The following is a 17,929-nucleotide window of genomic DNA, read 5'->3' on the forward strand; positions in this document are numbered from 1 at the left end:
TCCGAGATGTCAACGTCGCTACCTGTTTAACCCAAAAAAGTGTACGAACTCCGCATTACAATGCACGGATACACAGATGCACGGATAAACACGCCTACTGTGACACATGCGCAAAGGAGCAGGATACGGAAACGTACTCGGGTGGTAGATGATTTCGTATATATGCACGAGTGGGGCAACAGAAAGTTTTTTCTACATTGAAATTATGAATAACCTATTAGTACGCACACAACCCATGCCCACGTAATAAAGTTTTTGTGTTTACGATCGTACCTCTACTGTCAACACCCAGGATGGATCTCTCGCGTCTCATGATGGTAGCCTTGCCGATGGGTCTGATTTAGTATTTTCGCTTGTTTTCGCTACCAGTTTAAATATACCTTGCAGCAAACTCGTAGCTAACAACATGGAGAGCGACAGGAACCGGAAGAGTACTCGGCTCTGTCTATAATCTTACGTATTACTGGCAGACCGCGCGAATTGCTACATTAAAAACATGCATATTGTATTAGCGCAGACATTATGTTTACCTTCGTAGTTTGCCCCTCAACAACCACGCTCGCATGTGTATCATGGAGGGCGCAGGGTTGCTAACACAGATTTCGTGTTTCTTCCCGCCTTCGCTACCATTTATATTTACCTTGCTACCCGTGTGACAAAGGTACAAGACGTAATTTATAGTTTTTTTTTTCTTGGTCGATTCATACATAACGTACACTTGGCATTGCATGTCACGTGTTCTCTTCTCCTGGCACTGATTACGACACCGGTCGATATTGTTGGAACGAAAACTGCATGATAAGGAAATCAAAGTTGATAATCGTAACCAAGCATGGGAAAACAGCCATCCAAGCAATGAACAAAAAAAAAAAAAAGAGAAAGAAAGATATAAACGAAGCTAACGTATAAGTCGGGCAACGTTGTAGCCTTATTTGAGCAGGTAACCAGTCCTCCTAACCCAACGTCACACCACCACCACCACAACCACGGTCCTCCTAGCGCACCATCACCTTCGAGCAAAGTGCTTGCGCATCATCAGCGTCGACGCGACAGTCGTCCCATTTGAACGAAGGACGAAAACCTGCCTTCCTTTCAGCAAACTATGTCCACACCCTCAAAACGTGCCTGCGAAGGCGGGGGCGTTCCGCCATTTTACAGGGCGCATAAGATTTTAGCCAGGAGTATCCTGACAGGCAGCACAATGTTACCCATATCCCAACACTTCGTCGTACCTAAGTCCTGGTCGGGTGAGTGTGTTTCCAGAGCAAAACTAATACTAGTTCGCGTCAATACAGCAGAGGGCAGTATTTGCTTTCGCGTCGCTATCAACGAGAAGCCAATGCGATGGTCGGCAAAAACCGTCAATCTTACGCCATATGTGCAGAGTGGCGTCAACCTGCTTGAACTCTTCTACTGCGAAAACATAGGCAGGAGAAGGATGGACATATTTGTTGAATGTGTGGAGCGTGCCTCTACAGCAGAACTTCTACATGTGCTGCCACCAAGCAAAAGCGTCATGTCAGTCGAAAAAAGCAAGTCGATGATATCGAAGTCTATCAAAAGCAGCCACGACCACGACGTTGCCATCATGACAGATGTGGTGTGCCTCAACTGCCCCCTGAGCAAGGCGAGGATCAAGGTAACAGATGGGCCTGATGTTCAACTTGTCCTTATCCCATAACGCGCGTTAAATGCATCACTTCGGCCCGTGATTCGCCACGAGCTCTTCCGCGAGCCTGCCCCCAAGCAGCAAAATGTACTGAAAGTCGAGTGCAATAGGGGTGGACGGGTAAGTGGAAGGCCTTGAACAATTTCCTGAAACTAAAGAACTTTGATAAGACACATAGCGCCCACCCCTATTGCACTCGACTTTCAGTACATTGTGCTGCTTGGGCCACAGCACCTTTGGAGCACGCCGACTTTAAATATAAGGATAACGATCTGTTCAGCATCGGGCCCATGAGTATGGGCGTTCGGGGAATCAAAACAACAACAACAACAACTTGATCTTGGTGGTGATTATTGTGTTTTCTTCCGAATCACGTTAGAACACACTACGAGAGAGAGGCTCTAGTATATGAGCACAATGCCGACTCAAATTCCACGTTGCAGACAACAAAGAGTAGTTTGCACGACAGTTTTTGCGTTTTTGAATGTGAGCCACGAAACTCGATTCCATCCCCCCCTCACCCGTTCTTTTAGCCAGTATATTGGGCAAAATGTAGACAGTTACGTGAGGAATTGAACATTCTTTTGAATCTTACACCAGCAGACAAGCGCCGTTAGGACGTGCCGTTAGTTTGATCTCCAGTTTGCGACTTCAAACCCGGTCAAGGACGCCAGCAATAGACATCTACCCAAGAAACGTCATCATGACGTTGGTAGACTGGGTAGACTAGGGGAGGGCTGGTACGATACGGCATGGTAGAGAGAGCCTACACAGACATAGCTTATTGCGTCCTGCTTCAACTGGGACCATACCTTCCCTCTGCCAATTTCAGGAACTGTCACTGTTTGGGTGCGTTCCTAAACCCACTTGAGTTAACTCGGGAATACGAAGCGGCGTTCCAAAATCGGGTCGAGTTACTCGATGGCGTCTCTACTCCGGTTCGGTTCCAAAACCAGGTACGGTCCGCTGTCGGGTTAGCTCGACCTACTCACCATCCCAAGGTCGGGAGGGGTGGGTAAGCCCGAGTAATGACGTCACGCTGGCGCGGCCTCCTGTATTGCCGCGTTTGCGGGGGCTTCAAAACGAAACTGTGCTCTCGTACGATGGAAAGAGATAAATCAACGGGCGGGGATAAGTCACGAGATGAATCCTTTCAAAAGCCCCGAGTCCCAGGGTGACGCTTATTCAAGCGTTGGGAAGAAAGGAAGCATGATGGCACAGTTATTTCAATGCGGGTTTTGCGACATTGTTTCAACAACGAGACAAGTACACATACTTACATCCACGAGATTCACTTCCCCGGACACTAAGGTGCGTTGTTAATTTTTCTTTTCCTGTCGTACTTTGTCTTTTTTTTTTTTACGTTCGTTAACTGCCCTGCTACTGCACGTGCAGTCGCAGCAGTAGTTCGCGAGGCTATCTAATGGATTGATGGATGCTTGGATGGACTCTGGTGTCCTGAACACAAACCTGCGTTCGCAAAACTCCAAACCGACGTGAAAGGTCGCGTAAGAGTACAAGAGTGCGTACAATCAAACATGTTCACAAATAATTTGCTTGCGCTGGTGACGACTCACGAGAGACAGAGTTAACCTATTTTACATCATCACGGAAATGCACATTTGAGATTTAATGTGCTTAAACGTTTAAAAAATATTGAGGACTATGTGTCCTATATGCGAGGATGAGAGTGCGCGGCGACGGAGTGGTCGAGGAGAGAAGGAGTAAGATGCACGCGTTACCACTTCCCCGTGAGGTTATTACACCTCTGTACACCTTCCTCTCAAATGAAGGGGAAAGAACCATCTTTACTCCTTTTGTGAGGAGCTAGAGAGCGGATTTTCAGGCATATGCCTTTTCGTTGGGAGTCGTACAGATGATGCATTTTGATGTTCTAAACACGAATCAGGTCGAAGGGGACCCATTAGTACGCCAATGTTAATGCCTTTTTTGCCTTTTTTTTATTAGTGCCTTTTTGAAAATGGGCGCCGATAAGTGTCTAAATGGGCACTTTACTTGCTGTTTCATGTTTATTTCATAGTTTTTGCAACGAAAAACGAGGACACGCTTTGCCGCGCTACGTCACAGAATGCAAGTGTCTTCCCCTGTGGCAGAAAATCGATTATTATTTTTCGCCTGTATTCCTTGTACACGGTGCAACACCACGTCTGCCCTTGCAGCTGTGCTTAGTGGTGACCATGGCATGGCTGTATAAACTACTCACAAAGTGTAATTATCTGACAGTTACATGACTCTAAAAGTAACGAAATTACAGGGAAAGTTACCTAGACAGAAATGCACCTCAGTTAGTCAGTTACTCGTTGAGTTACTTTTCAGTTATTTTCAGATACTCATTTTCAAGGTGACATACAGTGTCTCATACGTAATACTTATTGAAAACAAACTTCAGGAACGACCCACAACATGCTTGTCAGTCGCGCTGATAATGCTGATAAATTTGTTCTTGACACCAGGGCATTTTTAAGGTTATCATTGGAATCAAGTTCCACGCCAGGTCCTAACACACACATGGGAACTCGATCGGAGAAGTAACTTCCCTAAGTGTACAAGTTCCTGGAAAAAGTAATTAAGTTACAGTTACGGATACATGTTTCACTAAGTATTTGGTTACAATAATTAGTTACGCAAAAAGTAGTTACTTACAGTAACTCAATTACCTTTAATGAGTTACTTTACAGCTCTGGTAGTAAGGCTCCTTCTCGTGGCGATATCCCTCACGAGTACCCGTGCTCGTACCGGCATGCATCGTCAAATCGGTCGACGTCGCGAGGCCGTTTTAGGCATGTAGGACAATTCGTAGACAGAATTTTATCCCGGAACACGTTGAACTGGTGCTTGTTTTCTACTGTCTTCACGCTTTCAATAAGAAGATGCGTGCACGGCGCTTTCCAAAAGAAAGAGTGCCATGCGATCAGAGCGGTTTTCTGGACGCCGAAATCTCCATAATATTTTCCTTCCTATTTCTCTTGTGACCTTATGGAATCTTTGCAGTGCAACCGAAGAATCACATCAAAATTTATAATTGGAGCATACTTTTTCTGAGCAGCAATTGCCACTGAAGTGCACACGATAGAGTGACATGTTACCGTAAAGCAACCAATGCGCTCGGCATCGCTCGTAGTGCCGGTAGTGCAATATCGATAGTGCCTATTCTGACAAAAATCCCCGCCTTTTTGGGACATTTTTAGTGCCTTTTTAGGCGCCTAAAACGCGTCTTTTTAGAGCCTTAAAATCCGCTCTGAAAAGAGTATAAATGGGAAATCTACCTTTTCATGAATGCATCCATGTATATGAGCGCGAGAGTGAATGATGGTGTGCAAGCACGTCTTTACTGTGTACACCAAATAACGAGTATATTTTACGCTTATTCTACCGCGTATTCGTATATATATCTAAAATTTTATGTTAATTTATCATATGGCCCACTAGTCGGGTCGTAGAGGAGCGTTTCGCCCCTTTTCTTTAAGAATAAATTGTTTCTAGTACACCTACTGAATTCAACTGAGTTTTCGATGCGCCCCTCCTGAATTTCCGCCCAAGTGACCTGGCAACACGATCCTTTCTGCTGTTACATTAGCAGGAGAAGTCATGACAAGAGCTCCTATATTGGGGGCGCTCGCCCGGTAGTGGAAACGTATCGCCCTATATCACTAACGCAATTCCTACTCCGATCTACTGCAGGTACCTTGTCGAGGGCTTCTCTGCAACCATCTGCAATGTTTTGATGGACTGTTTTACTTAGAAAAGAACGAGAGCGCTTGCGGACGGGCGTGGCGTTGCCCAATCTGTAGCAACGTGGTCGACGTGTCCGACCTTCTAATCGACCAGCTTTGGATCACCATTCTTGAACAAGTGCCGTCCTCCTGCACAGAAGTGGAACTCCATGAAGACGGTACCTGGGCGGCCGTGAACGCCAATGACTGGTCGGTCATAACGGTGGAGGACTCGCCGGTGCCATTGAAGCGGAGGAGACAAGATGTGACAATTGATTTAACGGACGAAGTTCAACGGGATGAGGCATGATATCCAACTGTATAAGCATGTTTTAACTTAAGTATGGGTCTAATGTAATAGTGCTCTAGATGTTTTGAAGTGTCAGTTTTATTATTTTAAAGGATTAAGCATCAAGATACTTTTATTTCGTTTTTATTCAGACGTGACGTTGAATGACGACTACAATAAAGAAAGGAACAAGATGGGATGGCTATTTGCATCGATACGAACTTGGGATGGGTCTTTTATAGCGAAACGAGCCCCATCCAGAAGGCTCCAATCGAGGGATTTCTCTCGTTTTGGGAATGCTATTAGTTTTGGGAATCTCGGGACATTTTTTCAGAACCAGGATATCAGGATTTTTCCCGACACATCCCAGGACGAGATTTCGGGATTACGGTAAAACAGAGACAGCGCGCATACATAGCCTTTGAGTAGTAACTCTGACGTTTCCTGTGTGCACTTTCTATATGCATATTCCCCCGCATTTTGTCTAGCTACATATCGATCAAAACGCTCGTCATAGCTGCATGATTTCCATTGTTTTGAATTCGACACTTTTTATAGAAAAACTAACGAGGCTTTTTGTACAGAGGCTTAGTTTTATTCGTAGTCGTCACACATTGTGCCCATCGATTTATTTCATGGCACCAAGGACGAAGTCCAGCTTCGACTTACAAAGCTGAATCACAGAAGTTCGAAACCTGGCAAGCAACAGGAAGTGAATAACGTAAATTGCAGAGTTTGAGTGAAAAATAAAGACAAACACAACATTTAAGCATCATCAACGCCCAAACAATAAGTCATGTGAAGAATGAAGGCATATGGGATATGAAGGGTGGCAGTTGACCAAAAGTGAGCGAGGGCCGGTGGCGGGAGTCGAACCCACACCTCTCTGGTCAGGTGTAATTAATAATTGTTTTTTTTTTTTTTTTTTTTTTTTTTTACGTCGCGAGGCAACTGAGATCTCTGGTCAGGTGTGCTAGCAATTGCACTATGCCGACATAGCGCTGTCGTCAATATACCAAGACCTCGTTCAGGAGGACACGGGCACACATTCACTCTGGCCACGAAGTCGCTATAGTTCTTTTACCCGCTCACTGTGATCAGCTCCCGTAGCATAGTGGTTGGCATCATCGCTGTCCGCGCCGAGACTGGGAGGTGAGGCGGGTTTGAATCCCGACACGGCCATGCTGCCTGATTTTCCATGGGTTTTCCGACAGACTTCCTAGACGTTTTCCACCACACTTCCCCTGAAGTCTTCCCAGGGCGCATATTAACCCCCTTGTTCCCCCTGCTTTCCTGCTCTCCTCTCTCCATCTGTCCACGTCTGTACACCACTCCTACCCATGGTTGCTTCGCGGCGCTAAGACGGAATTAAAAAACAAAACAGGAACGGGCTCAGTTGTGTGCGAGCCGTAGTGTTTTGCATGAAAACGTCATGATCTCCGATTGCTTCCCTCCACTCTGGCTCCATTCACGGTGGTTAACTCCCCCCCCCCCCCCCCGTGGATGCACTCCATTGTCTTTGTAGGTTTCCTTTCCCACTCACTTTTCCACTTTCACCCTCGAATAAGTCGAAGTTGCCCCGCTGGTAGAGGGTAAGGGCTCGCTGTGCGCGCCGGCAGTCTAATTTGCCGCCACCGCTAATCTTCTTCGGCGCGCTCCCGTAGCTCTCTCAATCGCTCGGTGCAAGACTTTGGGGGTTTTTGGGTCCCTCCCGAGCCACTCTTTCTTCCGATTGCCGTTTCCTTCGATTTTGATCATATTTTAGTTTCACATATGCCGACAAAAACCAAGGAGCTGCTCAAGCGGAAACTACATGGGGCCAAACGTCGCTGTTGGAGCAACACGGTGAAAAATTTCATGAAAACAAACCCAAGGAACTTCTACGGACATGTCGAAGGAAATCGATAAGCCCGTCGACAGATCAATTTACAGCGGTAGGAACATATCTGATCCTGATGAGATTGCAGAATTTTTCAACATATTTTTTTCATAGCGTGTTTGCACCACGCACGCCGGCAATAAATATAGAATCTGTGCCAAATGAGATAGACTGGGATGCTAGACTCGTCGTAACTTGAAACATTGAAACTTACAGCAATTATCATATATCCAAATTGCTATACGCCCCCTCGCTCTTTGAATCAGAAGGGGTAATCCTATCATTCGTGTCTATGGTTTACGGATAACGTGCTATGCGGTGAAGTTCTGTCCTGAGATTGCAAGATTCACACAAGATGCGCTTCTCGTCACGGATAATGATATCACTGCGCACAAGATTGTTGTGTTCTTCACGTACGACACTGTACTTCCCATGGCCACAGGTTCCGTGATGTCCACTTGTTTTCACCTGGTTTCCTTGCTGTACAAAAATGAGATTTTCCATTGAGACGCGGAGGAGGACAACAGCTTTCCTTCTGATTTAGAGATGCATCCCAAATATAAGATGCACACAACAGAGACATGAACAGTGCATGTGCAGGACGTTGGAAAGCGTCGCTGCTCTTCTATGCAGCGGAGCAGCACCTCGAAATGAGCGCTTGCAAGTGCACGGACCCAGGGTTTTTCGGACATGCGACTTTTCCGTCCCTTTTACCATGAAGTGGTAGTGTCGTCGCAGTGCGGGCACTAGTCTGTTTACATGTGCTCAAATGTACACAGGGTCATTTTGAAAAATAAGCCAGCAGATACGTAGAAAAAGAAAAAAAAAGCGTTGTTGTGTTCACTGGTCCCGAATACAGGTATAGCACACATGCCGATACAGCGGGTGTGTCATGTAATGTGGCACGAAACAGAGGCTTAAAATTCTACTTCGGGGTGTCACTGGCGCTTGTCATCGACAAACTTTTGGTGTGACTTGCGCGCACTTGTTCGATTTTCAGTCGGGAGAAATATTCTGAATAGATCTCTGAAATGTGCCAATTCAGCACAACCTTTTTTTCATTTCGTTTGTTTGTTGTCTTTCTTTGTGTCTTTTCCTTGTCCGAAACAGAAAGGGCATTTCGTTTTCTCAACCAAGTTCAACACAAAACACATTACATTACTACAACAAAAATAGCTGGGGAAAATTTACTTTGAGCAAAATCTCGACCGCGTTAATTACTTCGTCACGTAATGTAGAATACTGCGGAAAGAAACGATGAGTCTCCCCTTCAGTTTCCTTGCTTCTGCCCATAGCGGCAGCAAGGTTGAAACGACGTAGCTATCTGAAGCAGTGAGGAGGTTACAAGAAAAGCCGTGTCACCGGGTGCTTCGTCTTTTCGATTTTTTTTCTTTTTTCGTACAACAGATTTCCGTTTCCTTATTACCATTTACTTGTAGCGCGGGTGTTTTGTGATGCCATGGGATGAGGCCTCGAGTCATGGTGTTCCTGTATGTATTCAGTTTGGAAGAAATATTGATTCGATTCAAAATTGAACATATAATTCCGTATTCGATTCGGAACACAGTCATGCGCCTCGAGATCCGAAATATTCTAATGTTCGCACAGCCCAAACATATTTGACAATGCATGATTTGACCTTAAGTCCTTCAAAGGTGTATTGTTCTCACTCTTCACCGGAGCGGACAGAAGTGGTGCGCTTTCTCGTTCTTCATTCTATCACGCTCGTGCCAGTGGGCGGGTCGCTACACACTGAAATGGATCATGCACTGACGTAGACCAAACTTCAGATGCCGGGAAAGGGAAACATTTTACTTGAACTTCGGAAGTTCCAAACTCCTCCCCGCGCGACGTCATCTTTTGAACTTAGTTCTGCTTTGACGAGTCTAGCACCCCTGTCCAGGGGAGGGATCTTAAAGCTGGTCTGGTTCTGAAGTTAGACATCAAAAAGTCATGTGGCCCTGACCTAATTCCGAATGAATTTCTACCCAAGCAGCACAATGTACTAAAAGTCGAGTGCAATAGGGGTGGGCGGGTATGTGGAAGGCCTTGAACAGGCTGGTGAAACTAAAGAACATTGATAAGACACATACCGTCCACCCCTTTTGCACTCGACTTTAAGGTTACGGTCCCACTCATCACCCGAAAAGTGTCATTTTCACTCAAAGGTTACACGGCTTCTCGGCAACTAACGTGAAATATGTTGGTACCGTTGGAAAGCTTGTTCTTTGGGCAAGCTAAGCCAAGAACTCGTTTTTTTATGTGATGATCAGCTGTGGCGTTATAAAGCGAGAAGGACGACTATATCTTCCATTTTTGGTGTTTTTCAATCAAGGATGATGCGAACACGAAAAGAGATAGCGCTGTCAATCTTTTTTCAAAGTGACGTTGCACAGTATACAAAGGATAGTCAAGAACTTTTTTTCTCGCGTAAAGCGTCATTAATTGATTATTGCCTATCAAATTTAAGAAAAAAACGCTACTTTTACACTTGCCATAAAAAACTATTCTGTACTTATTCTCGGCTGAAAATATGATCAGCGGGCAGGTAATTATCAGCAGGAGTGATGTCCAAAGTTTTATCGCAAATGAAAGAATAATAAATAAACTAGCGTGGTTCAAAATCGCACACAGAAATGCAGAAAATATGGTGACAAGCGCCACCTGCCGTACGCGTTTGAAACCAGCGGCAGCTTCGCGTTGCAAGAGGTTGCCGAGAGATGGCACGGGTTCCTATGTGCTGATCACGTGATCACGTAGCGGTTCTCTGTCCTCTGACCTCCCTGACTTACGAAACGTTGGCCCCGTGCGTGATTCCGTATACGCAGGTTCCTGCCGCGAGTATTTTTGTTGATCGTACGGTTATATTGTGTCCGTTGTTGTTGTTCTACCCTGACAATTACGTCCCCCGCGGGGTGCAGGTTTGATAGGTATTTTCTCAGTCCTATTTTAGGCCCCCTTACTTTTCTGTTGAAATTATTCCTGTACTGTGTGAGAAATTTTCTACCTTTACGAATAACTGGACTCGAAATGTGGTACGTTACCAGATAAAGATGGAACGCGTTACTTTCGTCGTTACCGCCCACGTGATCAGAACAGTGCCCGTCGCGACGTCGTTGTGTACGATATAACCAGGTCACGCCGGAGCAAGGGTGATCAAACAGCATCGAGAAATACACTCAAAGCAAATATATTCGCACTGGAATGGCGGGAGAGAGGCTCTTGGCGGAACTTTAGACTACGCAAAACGGAGTAATCACTTCGTCGTGTAACTGATCACTCAAAATTATATTCATTTTACCTAGAAAAATTACTTGCTCGCAGAAGACTGATTGAAGTCAAATTCACTAAACGAGTAATCGATCTTCACGTGTTACGTACAACTCGGTCGTGACGTTGTCCGCTCCACTGAGGTAAACGTTGCAGCTTTCACAGAGGCATAATTCCATCTGAAACATGTCTACCTCATGCTACTTTCGAAAATAAAGATACCGTTCGAGGCAAATTTCGCCAGTGTTCCAATTCGAGAAGCGACATGAGAAGTGCGGCAGACACCGCGTTCAGGGGTGTGTGCAAAATCTCGCCCTTGGAGTATGGAGCCAGGGCACATCATCACGACAGGTAGCTGTGGGTCAGCTTCTTCGCTTCTTTTGTCTTTCAAGCACACTTCTCTGTTGGGTTCAGTTTGCTTTCTCTCCGTTTCCTTGTTTGCAATTGCAAGGTACCATGCTCCCTTCTACCCCTCCCCATCCTTCCAGAGAAAAGAAAGAGAAAGAGCCGTCCCCCTGTCATTCACGATTGCGCCGTTCCTCGCCAAGAACAAGTTCAAATTCAAGAATCGGGTGCTCCAAGAACCAGGATAAAATTCATTTTGTAGACAAGGGGACGGCATGGTGTTGCAGGCATTTTGCTGTGAGGAACCTTCGCCACGCGATGCTGTTTTATTTGAAATCAGTTTATGGAAACCAATTTCTTGAACTGAACTCTGAAGTTTACATGAGGGATCCTCTGTTCGCTCGCAAGAAGGACGATCACTTCAATCACTTCACTGCAAACTAACGCGGCGGAAAAGACTGAACTAAAGTAGCGAAATCGGCGACTTGACTCTGAGAAAGGACACACGTCTTACCATCACATAAAGCAATAACTGCGCCCAGTACCAAATTTAGGTGGCGGACTACTGCTACCCGCTACTCCTCTAAAAAGTAGCACAATTACAAGCGGCGCTACTCATTTCTAAACGATAGTGTGATATATCACTCTTCCTAATTACTAATAATGTATTCGCGTTGTGGCGAACACGTACCCATTTTGACTACATGTTGCTATAATCAGGAGCAATGAGCACGAAAATCGTCGATACCAGCCCTGAAACCAGGATTCTAGACAGAATAGGTTGGCGCAGAAATTGAAAAATGTCACCATATCACCCGATCATGTTGGATTGTGGGGCTAAAGACACGGCTCCGCCTTGTCCAAGTGGAACGCCCTGAGATACGGTATACTTCTTTCCATTTTTGCCACTGAAATCCCGACAAAGTAGCTGTAGCAGCATCGAATCCGCTGCCAAGCTTTGTGGCGGAAATTACTTTTCCGCTAGTGGTTAGAAACGTAGCACATCCGCTCCTCAGCTAATGAAAATCATGTATAGCGATTAGCGACTACAGCACTGCCCATTGTGGTACTGTCACCGCGGCTGCCGTGCGGAATACAGACGGGTCTAAGAGTAAAACGGGCAATTTCCCTATTTTTGCTTCGTTTATGCCATTTCCGTATTACGGGCATTGATGCTGGTCAGTTTCCGTGCGCAGTGTATGCCAGTATGCCATTTCCGTGACTGCTCGGTTCCATAGGGTAATTTTATAAATAATTTCAAGCTGAAATAATAGAAATAAAGGTGAAAACACATAAACAAGCAACTTCACAGCAAAAAGCTGTTGACTACAATGTCGTTTTTATTATGATTGTTTTGTCATCTTGCATTTGAGAGGATTAATTCATTTTTTGCACACTGTACGTCACATGGCATGGACGCTGCAGGCAGCACCATACATAGGACGGTGTGAATGTTTGGGTTTTTGAGCACCGAAGCGAGTAATCGTATATCCTATTCCATTTCCTAATCAAATATGGAATTCAATGTTCGAATTCCAAATCGAATTGATGCGTCTACTAAGTTGACAAACTGTACAGTCATGGGCCTCCCGAGATGTGATACCGCTAGATATATTGAAATATATTTTTGCCTGTCAATTTTGTTGCTTTCCCCCCGCATTTTATTTCCCTCTTTACACATCACACCTCTCGTCATCTCACAAAGCGATAACACGAATCGCAGCCAAATAGAAAAAAAAAAAAAAGTTATCTTCACCTACTAGTCACGGCCGCTACTATGCGAAATACGGACAGGTTACATAGCGTATAATTGTTGACTTCCCTATTTTACTTCGGTTATGCCATTCCTTTGATTCTTATCATTTTGTGTGCTTACTGTGAGTTGAACTTCTAGTTTCAACAGAAGTGGTAATTTCATAATTCATTTCAAGAAATCCTGTTTCTGTAAGCTGTATTGAGATAAAACTGCTACCGATCGGCACGTGAACAGACTCTTCACAGCTGACTGCAATTATTTAGTATTTGCGTCCATTTGTTATGACGGTTGTTTGACCATTTTGCGTTTGGGATATATATTTTTTTATATCTCAAATATATTATATTTTGCACAGTCTTCGTCACACGCTACGCGCGCGGCAGCTACCCCCGTGCTACTCAAACCACGAAAGCACCAAAAATCAACTCGCCGTCTTGCACGACAGTTTCAGAAGGCTTTTACGAGACAATGCTCCCTTCTACACACGTATAAACGGTTACGCCCCATTTCGTCCAAACGTTTATTTCGTCCAAGTACTCACAACGTCCAAATATTTAATTCGTCCAAAAAAAATCGGACGTACTGAACACTTGGACGAAATGAACAGGCGAGGAGAAACTTGCCCAGCGCGTCCAGTACCCGTACCGTCCAATAGTCCATTTCGTCCAAATGGGGGAATTCCCACAGGCTCTGCTCCTTTCGGCAGGCGACTGCCTGGCCGCATTCATGAAAGCACAGGCCACTTTGACACTGGGTGAATGGCAGGTGACTGTATTCATGAAAGCAAATGGATTATCGATCAAACGGGGAATCACAGAAAACACAAACCCGTTCACAGGACCGCTGACCTACAGTGACCGTCCAGTTAACGATGTGTTGTTTTCCATAACTGTGTTCTCGCTAAGTACCGCGTTTCCCAATGTCAGTGATCTTTCTTGGAAACATCTAGGGATCTGAAAGGAAACTTGCGGTCCTTTGCCTTTACGTAGACTACTTCGAGCGGCAGTGGCTTACCAACGTTCATCTCTGGAATTAGTTTGCGGATGAGGACGATCTCCGCACAAACAATCACGCCGAAGGGTGGCATAATTCGCTGCGCATGAAATTCAAGAGCCAACCCCACATGACGTTTTCGAAGTTCCTCGTCGAACTTAAGTCAACCATACACAATGTAAGCACAACCAGGTACGCAACAAATTCGCATAATCAGGGAACATCATCATGATAATTAATAGAATATAGCATATATACTTCCTCGCTTGCTCTCTTTGTATTCATGCTTCTTACCGCCATTTGCAGGTACGCATCCTGCTGCTGTTGAACGGGGCTTCGCCAAGCAGGAGACGATACAAGAGGCTCGCTCTTCCTTCTCATGGGCGTACGGAAAATACAGCTCAGGGGAAATGATGCTGGGAAACGAAGCACCCTTCACAGACGTAACAGAGCATTTTGCTCATGTCATCAAGGCATACCTGCAGCGCATGTCCCACTTGCTGGGCCATGCTAACTAATAAGTTAGTTGTTCAAAGAAAAAAAAAAAAAACTAAACGGAGCAGGCTGGGCATTTGTTTCTCGTTTTACTCAGTGTATAACATCTTTCTGTGGGAATGTTTAAATCTTACCTTCAATTAATAAGTCAGTTGTTGGAATCAAAAAAAAAAGAAAGAAATAAAGAACAATAAATAAACTGAGCAGGCTGAGCATTTGTTTTTCGTTTTACTTGGTGTATGGCATGGCATCTTTCGGTGTGAATGTTTAAATCCTACCTTCAATCGTAAACGAAGCAATTGTTCACTCGCATTCGGAGATCCCCCTCCCTTTTCGGACGAAACAAGCGTTTGGACGGTACGGTTATTTGGACGGGTTGGTCAAGTTTTCCCCCCTTTGGTTCAGTTCGTCCAATGACCACTATGTCCAATTTTTGTCGGACGTGCTGAGTACTTGGACGTTGTGAATACTTGGACGAAATAAACATTTGGACGAATCGGGGTGCTACTGTATAAACACCGGGTACGGTGGCATACAGAAGAGACTCAAGGTCAAAGGGTCCAGTCGGGAGAATCGCGGGCGGTTCTCCCTAACGGGGTCATCCACGGAAACCGCGACGGTGGCGCCCCGCCGTAGCAAGTCCGTAAGTAAATTCAAGATGGCTACCGTGAGACCGTAGCCTTAAGTACATTGTGCTGCTTGGGTAAGGACATATGCGCCCTTGGTCTCACACTTCTTCTGTCTAATCTATCACAAAACTTTAGCTGATTGTGACCGACCACAAGATTGGAAGGTGACAAAGGTGGTATCTATACACAAGTCGGGCAATAGCTGGTAGATAGCTAGGTAGTAGCTATATGCAGAGGGCGTGAATAACTATCGCCCCATATCCCTAACAAGCCAGTGTCGTACTTGAACACATCGTAATTTGTCATATTATGGACTATCTCGAAAGTGTAAATTATTCTTTGGCCACCAGCATGGCTTTCGGAAAGGCCCATGCCCAAGATTCGCGGACAAAAACTTAAAGCGTGGTTCGCCTGCATTACACCCATAGACGCAATGCATAAGAAACGTATAATTTCATTTTAGTGGAGAACGCCGACACTTTTCACGTTCAACTGTGAGCTTGCATATCCGCTTGGGATCCGTTGGGTAGATCGTCCGGAAAAAAAATCGTGCAGGAATACCATTTTTTCTTTATTTCATTTCTTCATTTCTTTATGTTCATTGCGCATCTTGGAAGACACGTCTTTCATTAACCCCCAATGTGAGAGGATCTATCCTGTCGGGAAAAATAGCCGAACATCATGCTTCTCGTGGCACTTGAGGATAGACCTTGTCGCGTTACTCTCGCACCACTAGTCTCCGTGCGCTCCATACAGCCTCGTTCCCAGCGACGACGCAGAGGACAGGGGTGGACTGCCAAAATCGCTCTTACCATTGGGATGAATACTGGTGGCCGCCATCTTTAATGAGTATATGACTGACGATAACGTAACGTTCCATATAACTAGTCATCCGGTGAACATATGAGTAGCGTATCAACGTTCGAAAGATCAAGGAAAAAGAAGATTGCTTACTTCCGCGTGCGATATGCATAGTTGTTCACGTGAGGAGTGCTGGCCCATGCGATGTCTGTTGTACACCGGTTCCCGAGCGGGAGGAAATGAACCGGCACGAAATGAACACGAACGGACACGAAAATGAACGAAAATACACACAGGAAAATGAACGAATTCGGCAAACGGCAGTCCACACGTGCACAGTTCCTGTGACTACCACGGGGTGGCAGCACTAATGGCGCGCCCATTCCTTGAATCGCGTTTTTGTGCATAACGCGCGAGGACTTCTTGAGCGCAATTGCTGTCAGTCCGACGAAAGGAGGTGGGAAACCCAGCTCACAGAGTGATAGTAGAAAAAGTGACAGTTTCTTAAATTGGGAGAGGGAAGGTATGGTCCCAGCCGAGGCCGGACGTGGTAAGCTATGTCTGTGTGATCTCTTTCTACCATGCCGGTGTGGCCTGGGTTTCCAACATCCTTTCGTCGGCCTGACAATGATTCCGCTAAAAAATTCGTCGCGCGCTATCCTCTGCGAGCTCCGTAGAGCACGATTTTCGGCTATTTTTTTCCCTATACAATAGCTCCTCGATATTCCTGTCAGTTATCATTCATTTTAGTAAATTCGGCACGCTCTTCACACAGGGGCGGATTTAAGGGTCTGTCCAGGGGGGGGGGGGGTCGCCCCCCTCTTTTAAATCCGCCACTGTCTGCACATTGGTGAAGTAAAAAAGTTACCGTTACTTGGCAAATTTCCGAGTTCAGTTCGCAAAAATTTACATAATTAAACTTAGGTTACATGACATGCACATCAGGAGGTGGCAAAAACCTAGTAAGGACAAATGCCTTTGGCCGCATGATTCTATGTGGCGTAGTTTTCTTTTTTTTAAATTAAAATTCAATGACACGTTTTCTGGGGCACCCTCTAGATGATCGAATTCACTCGGGAGATCACCAAGCCTTCCGGTCCGTGTCTAGTAGCTTTGATGGCACTAATATTACAAATCGGCCTTGCAGGATTTGCTCAGAAGTTTGTTAGGAATGTACTATAGTCAGTGACAACTTAACTCCTACAATTGGGACCGCCCACTCATCCGTGGAAGGCTCCTGCGATTGGCTACCAGCCTTTGCACGACGCACTCGCATTGCGTGCACCCAGCAGTCCGCACCCACTACAGCATTTAGTGCACATAATAAGGTAGCATATGTTAAAAGAATTGCAGTGCAATCCCTGTCGGATTCCGAAAGGAATTTGAGGTGCTCGAGATGAATGTACATGGGCTAATGAAGTGAGATGTTTGGCAGCGTTAGTTACCACAAGGGGAACACCCAGTAATGGCAAAAGGGCAAGGGTGCAGGCCAGCTGCTACATGGTACATGGTAGCTGGATTTGGTCGGGATAGACGGGATGAAACTAGTAAGTTACGAATGTTACGTGATCGGCGGAATGTGATATTGGGGGGAGCAGGAAAGTTTATTTTATGTCTTTCGTCGCTGTGAAGTATGTTGAGATGGCGGGTGAAGATGGATCCTGCGCCATTCAGTGCTTTGTTATATGCGGTAACGAAGGATAAGGAATTTTGTTGCTGCAGCGGTTCATGTGAAAGTAATTTATCTCGATCTAGAGATTTGCACGTGGAGAGAGCATTGTTTATAAGGTTGGACGGGTAATTTCGTTTTCTAAAATCGTTCGACATTTCTTCAGTGCATGCCTCAAAATCTTCTGGGTTAGAGCATATCCGCTTTAGACATGTGAATTGACAAAAGGGGATGTTCCTTTTCTGAGTATTAGGATTGTAGCTGTCAAAATGAAGGTACTGGCGTTTGTCAGTGAAAAAACATTAGCATCCTTCCCGAGCAAACCTTCTTCTTCTTAACCGTCTTTAAACCGTCTTCTTAAGGTACACTGACGACATTTTCATCGTATGGTCGGGTGATG

General features: G+C 45.3%; 1 protein-coding gene across 1 annotated transcript; it reads left to right on the forward strand.

Moving 5' to 3' along the window:
• The first annotated feature begins 928 nt into the window (after positions 1-928).
• LOC135400003 (E3 SUMO-protein ligase PIAS1-like) lies at positions 929-5,886 on the forward strand. The gene is made up of 2 exons (XM_064631743.1): positions 929-1,639; positions 5,372-5,886. Exons 1-2 carry the CDS (start codon positions 1,103-1,105, stop codon positions 5,711-5,713), a joined length of 879 nt encoding a protein of 292 aa, XP_064487813.1. The 5' UTR covers positions 929-1,102; the 3' UTR covers positions 5,714-5,886.
• Positions 5,887-17,929: the final 12,043 nt, after the last annotated feature.

The sequence above is a fragment of the Ornithodoros turicata genome, chromosome 1 (genome assembly GCF_037126465.1).
Source record: "Ornithodoros turicata isolate Travis chromosome 1, ASM3712646v1, whole genome shotgun sequence".
NCBI classification, from domain to species: Eukaryota; Metazoa; Arthropoda; class Arachnida; order Ixodida; family Argasidae; genus Ornithodoros; species Ornithodoros turicata.